Below are 16,134 nucleotides of genomic sequence, written 5' to 3'. Positions count from 1 at the left end.
GCAAATTATTCCAAATGAATTCAATTTAAGAATAATCGTGTAAAAGTTCTCTTATCCGAATACTTTACTTTCCGAATTAGCTCGTAGAAAGTTTTATTAGTAGGAGCAAAATTAAACGCGACAAGAAAAATATGATCACTTTGTCCCTCGCTGTACTTTTCGAAAATGCTTTCAACAGCTGAAAAGGGTAATCGCCAAAGTGAAAGAAAGATAAGGAAAGCTTGTGTGCTGGTAAACACACGGGATGGGTCGAGATGCCCGAAAACCGGTACCACTCGCATTTCACCACGGCTTCAGGTATTAAATAATTATTATTTCGAAAGCGAGAGTGTAACTATGGCGCCAGCATTCCTGCGTCGTCGACCGTGTATTGTCCCAGTGATTCGCAAATTCGATGCTAACAGAGCGTGTTTTTCAACCGAGGAGTCTTAATCCAAAATACACTATTGTACAGCGAATCAGAAAATTATTGGAGCACGCAGCGAGTTACAGCCATGTGAACAATAATAATTGTGGGGAAAAAAGCGTAACAATTCCGTCCAATATTTAGGTCGAATTCATACATTTCACGTCACATTACATGAATACATTAGGTCTTTAATTATGTAAACACCTGTTATGTGAACATTACCTAACCCAGGCAGTCAGTTTTGAGGCTAGACAAGTTCTCGTGGCTCATTAGAATAATCGTTTTAATTATCTTTTTGGATCGGTTAGGTCTCAGGGTTTCGGGGGAATATATTATGTATATACAGGGTAGGCCAAGTAAATGTAACAAGCATCTTCTTCGCTACAAACAATTGTTTAAAATATAATCTCACGAAGTAATCATTTTTTACCACTTTACTCTAACACTGTTTTACGTATTTGCATTCTCGTTAAAAAAAATAACGCAACTATCGATCGCACATGCATCATTGCACCTACAAAAATATATGGTCCTAGAAGTATAGTACACTTTGAACCATTCATCTTTTCCCTTGACATTTTTCTCTGAATGTTCTGATAACGAAGTTACAGTTTGTTACACTTTCTTGGACCATCCTGTTCAATTCAAACAGGTATTGCGTTCAGGTACGTGTCAATATCCCTCAAGAGGTTAAAGGTGAACAGAAATTCGTGAACGCTGCGAGGATTTCATGTCGAGACGAGAACCATAATTACGATTTACGAGTGTACGATGATCCTATGTCCGGGACTATTCTAGACGTAAGGTCACGAACTTAAGCCATCGATCATCAACAGGAAGATCCTCCGTCGCGCGTAAAAGCAATAAAAATACGTATCGACCCTACGTCGCGTCTACTTTCCCCGCGGTTCCGTTTAGACGACTTTCTTCCCGCGCTGACACATTCCCAGCCGATGAAAACAAGAAAGAGGAAAGCCGGCGAAGGGAAAGGAAGCTGAAAGAAAAAAGATCCGCGTCAGTTTGGAGGAAGAGAGAGGCGTGTGCAGGAAGTGGTACAGCATTGCCGGAGGGAAGGACGTCAAATCTAGGCCACAATCGTGTACCTCTTCTCGTGTCTGCATATACACGCGTAAGCGTGTCAGTAGCTCTCAATCGTCGTCGATTTGCGTACGATAACTTTTACGGGAACGCGGGACGAAGAAGCCAAGACATTCGAGATGGAAAACGATGAAGTTTAAAAACACAAAGTCTTTTACACTCGGATGCTTGAAGGACGCTGTAAGTTTAGCAAACTCTGCTAGGAATTACCCTCATCATTACCGAATAGAGTGACGAATACATTACAGTAGTTGCAAGAAAGTCTTTGGGATTGCGTACATTTGACATATTGTCTATTCAGTTGACGCGTGTCTTCGGAGCATGTAAAACTGTTGAGCATGTATCCTACTGTTTATCATGGTTGCTCGCTATTGCGTAGTAACTGTTAGGGGAATATTTTTCATTGAACGTGAACAACTTAGATATGATACAATGGAATCGAAAGTTTTTTCACTATCGAGAACCACAGTTCGACTGAAAAAGATTGTATTTGTATTTTAAATAACGGATTGGGCTGTTTCATAGAGATTTGAACCACTGATTATTAATTTGAACACGCTTATTACTAGACTGTAGATATTTATGAATTTACAGTAACTGGAATCGTAAGAAAATGTACGAGGACTAATTCGAAAATATAGGAAATGGTAAACTGGTACGTTTTGAAGTAGTATCGAGATATTTTATTTCCACGGCTCTTCGATTATGGTAGAAGAAGGGTTTAGTCGTCCAAATTGTTAGCTGTCTGTAACGAAACTGCCGAGTGCAAAGGTTTAACCTGTTGAGGGGCGAAATTTAAATTTTGGTTTCTTCGCGACAAAAATATTATCTAACGAATTAGGTATACAGCGCTAATTGGAAAACTGATTAGTACCGTGGAGTGAAATGACGCTCTTTTTAGAGCATTTAGTAATTCAAGGTGAACTCGTTTAGCGTCTAGAATGCAAGGGATCGAAGTGCTGTTGCTAGTGATAGAGACAATCTAATGACGTAACCGTTGAAACGGGTACGCGTCTTATATCGGTACCTGTTTTCTTTTCATTAGCGTCGACGCATTTATCTCTTCAATCTCACATCTCGCACTTTCATTATTATACTCCTGCCTTTTAACTGTTCCACCAATCTCTCGACTCACTTTTGTTTACCCTTTCTCTTTTACCTTACAGAGTTTTACGACTTCTATGCACTCCCCTTTCTACACGGATTGCCTCTTATTATTCTCTATATGTCGTTATTGTCTATGCGTCCTCTATATGTATTGTCTAACCTCTAGTATGTGAATACAGTCAAACCCGTTTTCGTGCGGTAGATATGGACCGCGTAACAAAACAAAAAAAAAATAAAAAAATATTTAGAAACTTCATAAATAACAAATCATTTTTCGTACTATATTAAAGAAAATATTTTTGTATGCCGTGAAGAGGGACCGCATAACAAAAGTCTCACTTGGGAATAAACTATATCTAAATAGAAAAAATAATAAATTTACATTGACTCTCACTTAAAAATTAATCCTCTCTTAATGATCAAAAGACGTAGTTAATGTCAAGCAATACACTATCCGTAATCCAATAGATGCGTTTCAACAAACGCGATCGTACTTATTAATAATCCATCGCATTTAAATGCTCGCGTTCATTGAATTAAAATGCATAATATTATGTTATTTTCATATACCGCATAAAAAGAGACCGCACAAAAACATGTTTGACTGTATAATTAATTGATACAATGGCGCCGTTTCATTCTGGGACCCAGTATTAAGTTCCACAATCCTCGTAAACCATAATTAATTCTAAAATTAGCAAACCTATTATTTACGTGAAAACAATTTCTAAAGAAAAGAAGAGAAATGGTTCAAAAGAAGCGATACTATTAATAGAAATACTACTATTAATAGAAATTGAGTTAGAAATTAAGCAGCGAAACATAATATAATACAGCAGGCGCTATTTTCGAACAAAAACGGACCATTTATGTTTCACGAAACATTTCAAAGTAGAAAGAGGCTCTTTTCCAAGTAATTAACTTCAGGTTCGTGTAAGTCTACATTCGCTACTGATAGCGTCCAACGTTTGTAAACATTAGTCTCCTTTACATACCTAAGCGGTGGGTTGTAATAAGCCCGTGTTTGTCATCTTTCAAGTTCACGAGCACCGAGGTGACACACTAATAACAGTCTGTCACATTCCAATACGTTTATTAGCGTAATCAACCGCGACAGACGGAGACAGGAAGAGAGACAGGGTGAGAGCGATAGACAGGAAGAGAGGAGCGTGGGGGATAGCCACGTCTAACCTTAGCTCGTTTAAGAACTTTCCCAAGAATTTCACGTCCGCTTAATCAGCAATCATTGTAGGTACATACGTGCAGCGCGGTAGTTCTAGGATTTAACAGGCATGGGCCCCTTCCACTCGCCAAGTAAGAGGTAAGGCTCCTGCATTGGGTTCTAGAGTAACACTTTGGTCTCATGGTCAGAGAGTTAACGAAACACCCTGTATAATCACCGTTGATGACGATCGACACGATTCATTTTAGCAACTGTAAACTTACTAGCAGGATTCACAAAAAAAAAGAAGATATAAAACAGCTGATGGAGTTTTCTGATTGTAACGATGTTATTTTATCTGGCATTTGAACTAATTTACAAACTGTTTACTTGAACCGGACCAGAACAGGCAATTCCTATTGTACTTGCATAGTACACTCGCTTTCCCTGATTACAATCCAGCGATCTCCGACTCGTGCACAATGCGATGCGAGAAATTACACCATCTAGGAATTTCAATTACTTCCAGCCGCTTAACATTGTTAATTATTTGTTCGGCAGAGACATCCTGGTTGTTAAATTAGTTAAATCAGTTTACAATCAACCCAGTCGGTTTCGTTTCGATTCGAAGAAAAGCAATATACAGTTTATTCGTATTTATAACGAAATATTTCTTTGGGCATGTCGAATCTATTATTTAATTTGGAATACTTATGGAACTGACTTTATGTATGTACTAATGATTAATAACTCGTTTACATTTAGCAGTGGATGCTGTCATCTTGAAATGCGAAAAAGAAACTGTTTTACGGATGGATTGGGAAATGCTGCATGGTTAAAAAAAGTGATGTATATTTTACATTCAGGCTTCAGTGCAGAAACGACCGAGAGAAACAGAAATTCTTTTCAAGCATTTCTGACGACCTGTGTTACGTCTATTTCTTCGCAAAATAGAATGTTTGACGAATTTCCTGGCTCTGCACTTATGCCAGGGTAAATAACAGTTGAACATGAGCGACTGGGTTTTGGAAGGATAAGATATCATTACACAAAGCTGACTAACTCTATAATAAAATCCAAAGCGTTGTCGTATCTATCGTGATCGTTTTCTTGAGAATGCTCTATTTCCACATCTTACATGTACATCTTATATTCATAACAGATGAACAACAATTCGTTGAAGTTAATGTCATTATAACTCGCGAATTCTATTTTACTCGGAAATCTGACTTCGCGCAAAGGGTAAATTTACCGAGAAGAAAATTGATACAAAAAAACCGTTAGATTAGCATTAATAACATTATTAGTCCCGCGTACTTTCATTCGAATCGCGTTTCGTACCGAAGTGTATTACCGCGAAGACGTCCGTACGCAAAAGATTAAGAACAACGGACGCGCGGATACATAGAAACGCGCCATTTCCGCTATCGTGTACCCGCACTTCCTATATAATTAGTCACGGCAGCCGTACGAGGCACGCTGTTCGAATTAATTCGCATTACGGCCGGCTAGAAATTCGCAAAAGCGAAAATAATGGGTTCGTCGCGGCTCGAGCACACGCGTTTGCGAAAATCAGCCTTCTGGTTTGAATGAAGCGTGTCAACCTCCGAGCCGGCGAGTCCGCAATGAAACTTTTCCTGCCCGAGGAATGCTCGTGTTGTTTACGAGCGACGGTAAACCGTTCTTTTTATCCACGCTGGAAGCGAAGAAGAAAATTTTTGTAAACGGTGAAAATGGGTCGAGCTAGCAATTTGTCGGTTTCACCGGTAATTGCTACGTTGTATTCCGACTGTCTTTGAAAATTTATGCTCTAGCGTTGCAAGTATCCTGACGTAACGATTTTGAACTCTCGAGTATTAAAGCTCGAGTGTTTTTTTACGAGGAAACTGGATAGGGAAAGGATCCGGTCAATAACTGTGACATCTTGCCTTTGGAAACTATAAACTTCCTATTCTTGATGCCAGGTGTAGTAGGACATTCGTTGAACATTTCATTCTTTGTCGAGAAATGGGCGCAACCCAGATTTAATTCAAGCTAGAATTAAGCTAGATCTAATTCAAATCACTTGGGGCTAAGGTCCACGACACTAATATCGTTGGGAACTGTATAAACTTCCTATTCTTGATGTCCTAGGTGCAGAGCTTACGAAATTCATCAAATGTTCCACTTTTTCTCAAGAAATGGACCTAATCAGGTCGTTCAGAAATGGCTAAAAAGAATTTCTGTTTCTCTTCCTTTCGTTTCTAATGGAGTCGAAGAATAAGTACCACTTTCGTAGCCTTGAAGCATTTTCTATACTACCACCGAACATTTTTATTTTCCCATTTTAGGAGTACGGTACCGACAGGTAAAAGTTAATCATAACCCAGACTGAGTTGATGTAAAAACTGTCTACGAAAGAGTCCCGTAAGTAGTGCATAAGTAGTCTCGTAAGGAGTACACAGCCGATTACTCTGTAATTTACGCGCAAGGAAAATTCTACAGGCTTTGCATAATGATATTCAGATAGTTCGATACGCATATGTTTGGTTATATTTGTCGTACGGAATACATTCATAGAAGGTAAGCAGGTTACGGAATCCGGTATGGATAATATAAGAAGAAACTTGCTCGTGATTAAGTCTCTCTCCTTCAAAAATCTAGTTTATCATATTCTATGAACCCGTTACTTACCCTGGCACAGTTGATTCTCGAGTCGATAAAATACAAATTGCCAGTTGGAGTCAAATAGAGTTCTTACTTATTTCAACTAACTGTTTTGACTTATGTATTCTTCTCGATTATCGCCTTAAAATACGACAAACACGTTTCGCATCTAAGTAAATGGTTATCTAACGAAATTCGTAGACCCTAGACTTTGTAGAATTTTGCAAATATAATTTATGGTTATTGATTAATGGTTACGAGGTGACTAATTATTGCTCTTATCAATCAATTCAACAAACAATCAGTTAGTACCCAGATTTATTTCTCGCCGAAGAAAATCTCAATATTATACAGCAAGAAGGTCCATTGTTATTTGTTGGTCCCTAGACCGTGCAGAATGTTGTCGCCATGTTGTGTAATGAGAATACACCTTGCGGCAAGTCCGGCATCAACAAATGCGTAACGTTAGCGGTAAACCATTGAAACCGCAACTTGTCTGCAGTGGCGTACTCACAGGGAAGTTGCAGGGATCAGAAGCTTCCCTTTTCCCTCGCTTTTTCATCAGACACTTTATGAATTAGACACGAATAAAAATTCAACAAATCTCAACCGTTTGAATAATTACATTTTGTAGCCATGGGAAAGGGAAGGGGGTTGGAATTGATGCCTTGCGAGCCACTGACGCGAAACATTTTTATTACATAATAAAAATGCTTTTCCCGAGGTACCTACACTTTTATAGATATCAATTACTTTACCAGTGACAACTGCAGCGAGCAAGCATTCACTTTCTACTCTGAGACGACTTAAACGCACTCAAGAAATACTATGGTCGAAGTAAGATTGAATGGTTCGGTTCTGTCGAGTATCCGTAGCGATATTTCAGTCTCTGCAGAGGAAGTGTTTGTCAGAAATAAAGATAAATAAAGTATAAGAGTGTAGGTAAGATCGAGCACTTTTTCAATGATTTTATTACCCGAACTTCTCTTAGAGTTATCTTCCGAGTACGCCACTGTGTGATGGATATACACTTGGAAAAAAGAAAGCCAGAAAGAAGGAAAGCACGTCTGCAGCTGGGCGAATTCGATTTTATGATCACGTAAATTTCACCAGTTAATGGATTTCGACAATAGACCTTCTTTCCCTGGCACTCTATGTCATTTTTTCTTTTTCCATCATTCCAGAACTTCCTGTTTACTTTTCAAAGTTAGGATAATTTACAGAACGAAATGGAAAATTGTTATAGTTCCTGGCGTGCCGTTTTCTATAAGTCAGATTCTCCAAATAAATTGTTTAGGATGTCAGAGCTTCTCCACCTGTTGATCATAATTTGTCTTAATAAATAAATATGAAACTGATTTTATGTTTCTCTTAGAATAATACCAGTGCGTGTATAACATATTTCGTCGGTAGTACACGATAGTCGAGGTCGGGACGAATTCAATGACCTAACTACTATGACCTTCGCGTGACCTTGTGAAGGCCATAGTAATTAGGTCGTCGACCTCAGCTGTTATGTCACAACGATACAAATATTTTCTCTCGACACTTTTCCTCGTCATAAAAAGTAAGTCGAACATCTAATTGGCTCTGTTTGGAGCAACGTAAATCGTTTTCTCGGCTCCAGAAAAAATCCCGAGCGCAAAAAAGATGCAGTGAAAAGACGCCAAACTGGTTTATCGAAAGGAGTCTTCCAACTTTGACATTTCCTACACGAATAATTGCAAACCGTGCATCGTGCGCGGCTGGCGGACTTCGTGCGCTTGAATTTTTCTCTCTTGGACCGTTTGATTACTTTCTAGTTCAAGAGATCATCGAGATATCGCGTTTACTCCTGCACAGGTCGACCTTCGGTGCTGGAGAATTTTCTTTCCAACGTGTTGCTCGTCATATCCAGACGTTGTTTTTCATCGCTTTCTTTCTTATACGATCGGAGCCGAGGAAATTTTCTTTGAAGTTAGACGTGAAGATTTTCCAATCGGGTTTCCTTTGCAATAATTTCAAGGTAAAGGGACCAGTAGTTGAGACATTGAGGGAAAAACAGGAGATATCAGTGGACTGTGAAACTTGGTTTATTATTCGGAAGTAATATTGTCGAGGAATTAATTCTTTTGTTTTCTAAGGTGAGCATAGGACGAAACGAATTATTGAAATATATATTAAGCGTAGAAATTAATTCTATGTTTACAAGTCATTTTTGAATTTATATTTAACTTGTATAAATAACTTATGTAATATCCAGGATTTTTAAAAAGGAGCTTGTAGAAATTAATTCTATGTTTACAAGTCACTTTTGAATTTATATTTAACTTGTATAAATAACTTACGTAATATCCAGGATTTTTAAAAAGGAGCTTTTCTCTGAAGTCTGATTCATTCGAATTTTAAAGTTAGAGCAATTTCTTGACGACTGGATGGTTTCTTCTCTTCTTATGAATATGTAAGGGAGAGTTTCTAGTTTCTTCGCTAGCATGCAAGAAATCATGCTGCCCAAATTGGGCTTCAAAGGCGCGACAGTGTACAGAACGGAGGCATTACATGTTCGCGTCTGCTGTCTGCGACAAGCCATTACGTAGAAACTCAAACAGCAGCACCCACGACGGCGTGTACTTAAACAAGTTTGTTTCATCGTCATATTACTGTTCCTTTCCGTTGTCCTTGCTCACGATCTCGGCATTTCTCTCACGTTTCAGCAATTTAAGCAAGTAGTCCTTTTCCACATACAGCAAAATATTAAAGGCACGCTGTGTCTTTTCCAGTTCATAACGGATATACCCAGCGTTGATGCAGTATACGATTTAACGTTCATTTACATTGGAGGAATTAACTTAAAATGAATTAAATAAAAATTATGGAAGATTGGAAGATTTACTTTCCGAGTATTTGCTTATTTTGATTCAGAAACTGTACAATAGGTCGATTCAAACCAACTGTTCTGCAGTTCTTCGCAATTTCTTCTATTTTTGTGTCCTAGACAACAAGCTATTCTCAAATGTAGCACGTCGTTTCTGGAGTTAAATCAGTAATAGGATTAGACAAAACAATACTTATATCCGTTCCAAACTTTCCAAAGCTAGTTACATTCTTCTAGAATATAAACAAATTCTGCGCAGTCGTTCAGATGCTCTACGTTGAATGAATTACACATGAACGACGTGGTCTTGGAAATTCTCAGAAGACTAAGTCGAATACTAGACATGCCAAGTCGGTACAGGTGATCATAGAAACACGAAGGAAGAACCTCGACCTAGTGAGACACTCGTGCAATGTCCGAACTTGAATAACCATGTAAACCTAGCGACCGCTTGGACGATTTTCGTGTGGCCACGCGATAAGTCTGAAATCGTTACGCGGTATCCGCGCACGCCTACGTAGACGGAGGCTTGTCCCTGGAGAAAGTTTGTGCACTTGCCTCTAACTATGCCTATAGAACCGCTGCTTTTTCCTTGCGACGCGAATGCTTCGAATATCTGCGGTGCAAACAAGTACAAACTGACCAGTCGACGGAAGCAATTCAACGTTTTCAATCCAGAAGTTGCGGTCATCTTCAGAAATAAATAAATCAGATTTATTGTATCGGGCGTAGAAATTAATTCTGACCATTTCGAAAGTAAACTTAAACTTTCAAGTATTCGTTACTAATTTTGATAATTGGTTAATCTTTTCTCAGTCGTTAATCATTGTAATCATCACCCATTAGGATTAGTAATTAGCTCAATCACCAATGATGAAAATATCGTCGAAGATGTTATTTATTACAATAATTGATCGTCGTAATTGTTAACTATCACAATAACCTGTTGGAAGAATCACTAATTATCATCAATGATTCGTCATTCAACGAACGAGCACCCTTAAGATTATATCTCCACTGATATTACCAACCGCTTCACAAATTTCTTAGCGAATATCATCCTTTCTACTTGTGGTAGATTATGCAGCGATCGAGGTAGTCGTTCAATAATCGAGGGTCCTACATTAATCAACGCAACGAGTAAAGTATTAACAGCTGTACTCGGCATACCTACTCTCATCAATCACCCCCTTACTTATTTCATAACGATCATCCCCCCATCATGCAACGGTCAAGGTTCTCGTTGTAATAATCAATGTTCTACTGAACATTGTTTTATCACTTCCAAAACAGTATGGTTCCCAACTCTACCGCAGTTGTTGTCAGTTGTACGTGAATATTTCTGATTGGGCCTCTCTAATCCTGGAAAGATGATGCACGATCGCAAAGGAATCCATCGAGTGAGAAAACTTATGGCGTGCAGAATGCCAAAGATTCAGGATATAGGAAGTTCGTTCACTGTTCTTCCACTGTGTTCGCACGCTTCAGTGCCCCTTAGTAGCACGCGATTTCCCTGACACGTTAGCTCCTTCTCTAAAGATTATTTGACGTTGGAAAATTACTGTATCCTGACTATAGAAATCGTTGATGTTTATTGTGTACGTGTACAAATACAGTACGATTCGAGCACATCTACTCTACGCGAAAATCATTTTCTCGAAAAGAATAGATGTTGGGGTTTTCATCTTATTTTACTTCTGTATATTTCTATTTTACCTCTTTTCAGAATGAACCTCTTACAGAATTAACTTTTACTCCTAATATAATTGATAATTACCCAGGGTTTGACATTTTCTTAAAAAACTAAATATTTAAACAAACGTCAAATAGATTTCGTGTTTGTTAAAAATTCAAACGTTCAGCTTGATGCTAAATAGCAATCACTTTATAAGTACATATTGTATGCAAACGTAATTTCTTTGAAGACGTAGGAACTGCTCAATTAAAGCCCGCCTATACGTTTAGTATGGCGATATTATCACACGATAATCCCATTTACATTTTTCGTATTGCGCAAGAAGTAAGAAAGTGCAAATTACTCAGTCGATTTCGCCATCTAACGTCGAATTATGTAAAATAACATCGCGAAATCGATGGCGATGGCGAAAATGACGTTCCTTAATTCAGTTTTTTGGTCGTATCTGATTTAAAGTTGAAATATATCTGCTCAATATGCCGGCGATCGCGCCATGTTTATGAAATCATCTTGCCTTGATCAGTCCATTCAATATACAGATTGTTTCTGCAATTGCGATACGACTGGACCGTCGTTGATTCCCTGTGAAGACACAAGTCAAAAGAGACTTCGTTTCCAACAAAATCGGGCACGTTAGATTATCATTTTTATTTTTATTTTTATATTTGTAATATATATTACACCTGTGTCCTAAAGGGTTCTTCCGTTAATGATAAAATAAATGAATATTTAAACAAAACGAAACAAACAAATTTGAATAAAAAAATGGTAACGGAATGAGTATGTTCACTTTTGTTATCAAAATTCCTGTTACATAATCCGTCGAAAAATTGAACGAAAAGCAGCAACGTGTCACGGTGCCGTTTTAAGGTGTCTTTGCCTGTCGCCTGCTGAGAATCTCAATTATGTCCGATTGTAAATGGAAATTTCGATCGTGATCTGAGTGACGATTGTTTATCGTTTTGGCATCGTGATTTATGATTCGACACTTCCTTAACTTAGCAAAACTTTATTCAATGAAAATTTATTATTTACTAAATTATATTCTTTACTAAATGGACAACTGAAAAATGGCTAAAGCACTCTCGGAAACACTTCTTACTGAGTGTTTGCAATGTTTCAGCAAATATGTCCTACGTCATATTGTTCTACACTCAACACGTACATAATAACGTAGTTGACGCACGTGTTTTGTTTATTCAGCAATCGAAGATACGTAGATTTGTTCTTAATGTTTATCAATCGATCCTTACGATGTTAGTTTACGATGAGCTTCAGGCTCTAGGGTTAAAATATTGTTCTTCTGTGCGTACTATGCAGTGATTGAAGCTTAAATTAGAGATCAGGTTCTAATAACAACTCACACATAGTTTCTACGCATTTCTACACGTGTATCCGTACTTTTTGTTCGATTCATTTTTACGTAAGACTGTACTTCCATTAATAAAGCTGTTCCTACCAAATGAAGTCTTAAAAAGGTAAAAAAAAGGAGTTGGACGTTTTGAAAAATTTATTTGTTAGTAACTGAGAGACACTGAAAGACGAGAATGCCTTTAGACATGTATTTCTTGAAACAATGAAGCATTTTAATCGAAGACTCGTATGAAAAAGTTGATGAAATGTAAACTGTCTCCATGATGAAAATTGAAGTTTAATTTTGAGTTAAAATGTTTAAATAAAATTAGATAACGAGAGGACATTAAGAATAATTATATTAAATCTATTTTATTTAGAAGGTATATAAATTTAACAAACTTCAAGATAATTAAAGAAACGCTTATGATTTGCAATCTGTGATGTCGAATTAAGATTAACTTTAAATGTGAGAATTAAATATGAGAATTAAAGTTTTATATAAAGTCATATGAGATCACCGTTTACATTTCACAAGTCATTCAGTCAATTCCAGTGTAATGTTGCAACTTGCCCCCGTGCATGCAGCTATATGTATTCGTTTCTAAATCAGAAGGTCAACGAGTAAAATATACCTAACTTCGCAACCTATTAATATCGTTGATTAATAATTCATTGGAAATACAGCTTTCACCGTTGCATTTGGCGTTGACAATAAAATGCTTCTATTCTCTTCGTACGAAGATCCGCAACAATGGAGCTATTCGTTTGCTGACAAATAAATTACACAACCGTCGATTGTGTCTGTCTAGGCCGCCAGGAGGCTAACGCGAAAATAATAGCACCTATCGCAATCTCTATCTGCGGCAATCACACACAAGGAGATTGGCCATGACACTGGCAATGCAAAGAAGACTCACGTTCTGGGTAAGAAAGTTTCCCATTGTTCCTGTTATGGCCTACCATCTACGGTGCAAGGCAAAATGATTGCCCGCCCTGCCGTAGAAAATACATTTTTATTTCAGATTGCAGTAAATCGTAGTTTTGTATCGAGTTCGAGTCGGTAGTAACGTCGACGTGGTTGGGAACACTGATGTAGGTTTCTGTCTAGAGTCCTGTGCGGTGCTCACGAATAGACGTGTTCGAAACGTGGCGAATGTAACGTAGTTTATTTGAGAGTAGAATTGAAATTTGTTTTATTAGAATGTAGTATTAAATAACATTTAATTAATCCTGCTAAAGCATTGGACGTGGTTTGTCGAGTCACAAGGACTATGTATTAGTTTATTTAAAGAAGGAAAGAAAAACGTAAAAGGTATAAACGGTCAAAAATATTATAAAAGCAATTCCTCGATATTGCAATCACAGGTGACCCGTAATCTACGGAGCATGTGTTGTACAGAGATGAGATGTTGGCCAGCAAGTCTGACTGGTGATAGTACAATCTCCTAGATTATGGTATACAATTCTATGATATAATATAGATTATAATACAGAATTCTGTAATGTAATCAAGGAGCCCGCAGGGGCTGTAGCAATTTTTTTATTGTAGCTACAGTTCGGGCTTAGCAATCCCGAGGTACCTGAGCTATGGAGAGGCCAGTGGTTCCCAACGGTCTACTGGTATTCCTAAATGAGAAATGTAATGTAAAGTAACGTAAATCAAGATTTAACCGAATGTAAAGAATTAATAAATTTAAGGGACATTAGGAAGTTACACGACTTCGCACCCTTATAAGTAAAACTCGTTCACTGTCATGAAGGAGATTATACCGTTATTGATCAGACACGCTGGCCAGCCTTTTATCTTCGCGTAATACATGTAATATGTAGTTTTCGGGAGTTTTTTTTTATATATTTCATACATCATTTGATATGAAAAACTGAGATTTTTAAAAAGATATTTGCTAAGGTAGAAACATGAAAACAGCAAATGTTTCCTCTTGAAAATATTTGCTGTTTGAAGTCCAAGTCAGACGGAACATGTTTCCTTGAGCAGTTTGTCATGGTCAAGGAATCATGCAAGAAAACATTGCCTAAATCATTGGCAAAAGTACGTATTTTATTCATCTATCAAGTTTAATTTATATAGATGGATCATAATATAAAAATTCGAGGCCGGAAACCTTCAGCTTTAGTCGACACAATAATTCCTTGATAACAAGCCATAAATTCTGATTCATAGGGAAACATTTAACGAGTATGATAAGCAATCTTAAGATTTCGAGGAATATCGTCGAGAAAAGAAGGTATTAAAAAAAATTGTTGTTTGTGGAAATATACGTTTCAAAACCCATAGGTCACATACCACTATTAAGAAGGAAGGCTGTTTATGTGAAATATGCACGAATGTGTATGTTTATTTTAGTCGGAGAATTCGAGAGATATAGTAGACGAGTACAGAATGTGTTATGTTAAAAATAAATTTCGACAAGAATAGCTGTTTTCAAAAATGCACATTTTAAGGTCCATAGATCGCGCTTGGCCTCTAAATTTGGTCTCTAATGAATATATTACGGATGTCTGTCACCATAACTTCGTCTAAACGACTGAACGGGTTACCTTGAAATTCTATATCTATCTTTAGATTCTGTATTCTCATCGCAGGATTTGAATTAATTTTGAATAAATGTCTGTCCATGAATAATAATAATTATCCCTTGTAACTTCTCGATTCCCGTGACACACATTCTTCATTTGCAAAAACCGATACTTTCCGAGTAGTGTCGTAACCGATGTCGCCTATCAAGCTCCACTGGCCCGTAGGGGAACCCCCCATTTGGCGAGAACACCGATGATTATACAACACGTCAATTCTGCGAATTTTGGGGGAAAACGAGCGCGATAGAGTAACGAGGAGTGACTGGCAAACTTAAATACAGTGTCCACCATTAATGAAACATCAATTTTTTATATTCGATTACTGAATATTTTTCATATTTTTCATTATATCTTCATAAGGATTTCCTCCATAAAACGGAGTCCAATCACTACTTCCTTGGATTTTTCATTTTTAATCATACGTTACTTGAATCATCTCAGAAATTCATTCATCGACAACAATTTCACGAAAATGCACCGACAAAACTAGAGTTTGTATTAATTAATACTAAAAATTCTTAGAATTTTATTTCTCATCGGTAATTGAAACTAGAAGTGAATAATTCACTTCTTCTTTCTTCCCGAAATTTTCACGTAGTTACTTCCATCTTTCATCGCCTCCCAGTTTGACTACCTCGTAATTCACAATTCCGATTCGGATACCTACATTCTAATTTAATCAAACGACGAATTCTAAATTTCTTCCCGAAACCTTCTCTGAACTACAAATTACAACGTAATTGAATCATGGAGTAATCCGATTACTTCATAACGATCATTCACGGAGTTATTCGATCGTAATTGGGACTAACTCTGTCGTAGAGACGCATATGCTAGTGAAGCGCATAGACGGAGCCAGTCCTAGGACTTTGCCGCGCAGAAAATCGTAAAGTAAACTCACATTTTCGAAGCCTGTCTTTCATGTCACGGCCTCAGCTCGCCCTCGATCGATCTCCCATGTCGTCTAGCTGAAACGGTAGATCCTATATCGAACTGGTCCACGTGGTCCTCGCGAGCCCTCGTTCCGCGGAGATGTCTCGCATCACCGTTCGATAGCTATCACCGACTCGCGCACCAATGTTTCGCGCTACCTCGAGACCTGACTCTATCAAGAACACGCGCCAAAAATGGGAACAAGATGCGACGCGGTGAGAGGCCGAGGCTCGACTGAAGCTCAGTCACTGAACACCGACGTGACGGGCATTCCC

At 37.8% G+C, this 16,134-nt stretch overlaps 1 protein-coding gene across 2 annotated transcripts in view; it reads right to left on the bottom strand.

Moving 5' to 3' along the window:
- The window catches only part of LOC128876614 (pancreatic triacylglycerol lipase-like), a 25,744-nt gene extending 9,610 nt beyond the window's left edge, over window positions 1–16,134 (bottom strand). Inside the window, exon 1 of one of the 2 annotated variants that reach the window (XM_054123114.1) lies at window positions 15,828–16,134. In XM_054123114.1, the coding sequence (XP_053979089.1) occupies window positions 15,828–15,829 (2 nt within the window). In that variant the 5' untranslated portion in view covers window positions 15,830–16,134. The remainder of the gene's footprint in view (window positions 1–15,827) is intronic. The other variant, XM_054123115.1, reaches the window with a different exon arrangement.

The sequence above is a fragment of the Hylaeus volcanicus genome, chromosome 5 (assembly GCF_026283585.1).
Source record: "Hylaeus volcanicus isolate JK05 chromosome 5, UHH_iyHylVolc1.0_haploid, whole genome shotgun sequence".
Taxonomy (NCBI): Eukaryota; Metazoa; Arthropoda; class Insecta; order Hymenoptera; family Colletidae; genus Hylaeus; species Hylaeus volcanicus.
The sequence above is the reverse complement of the archived record's forward strand: the minus strand, read 5'-3'. Positions and strand labels throughout refer to the sequence as shown.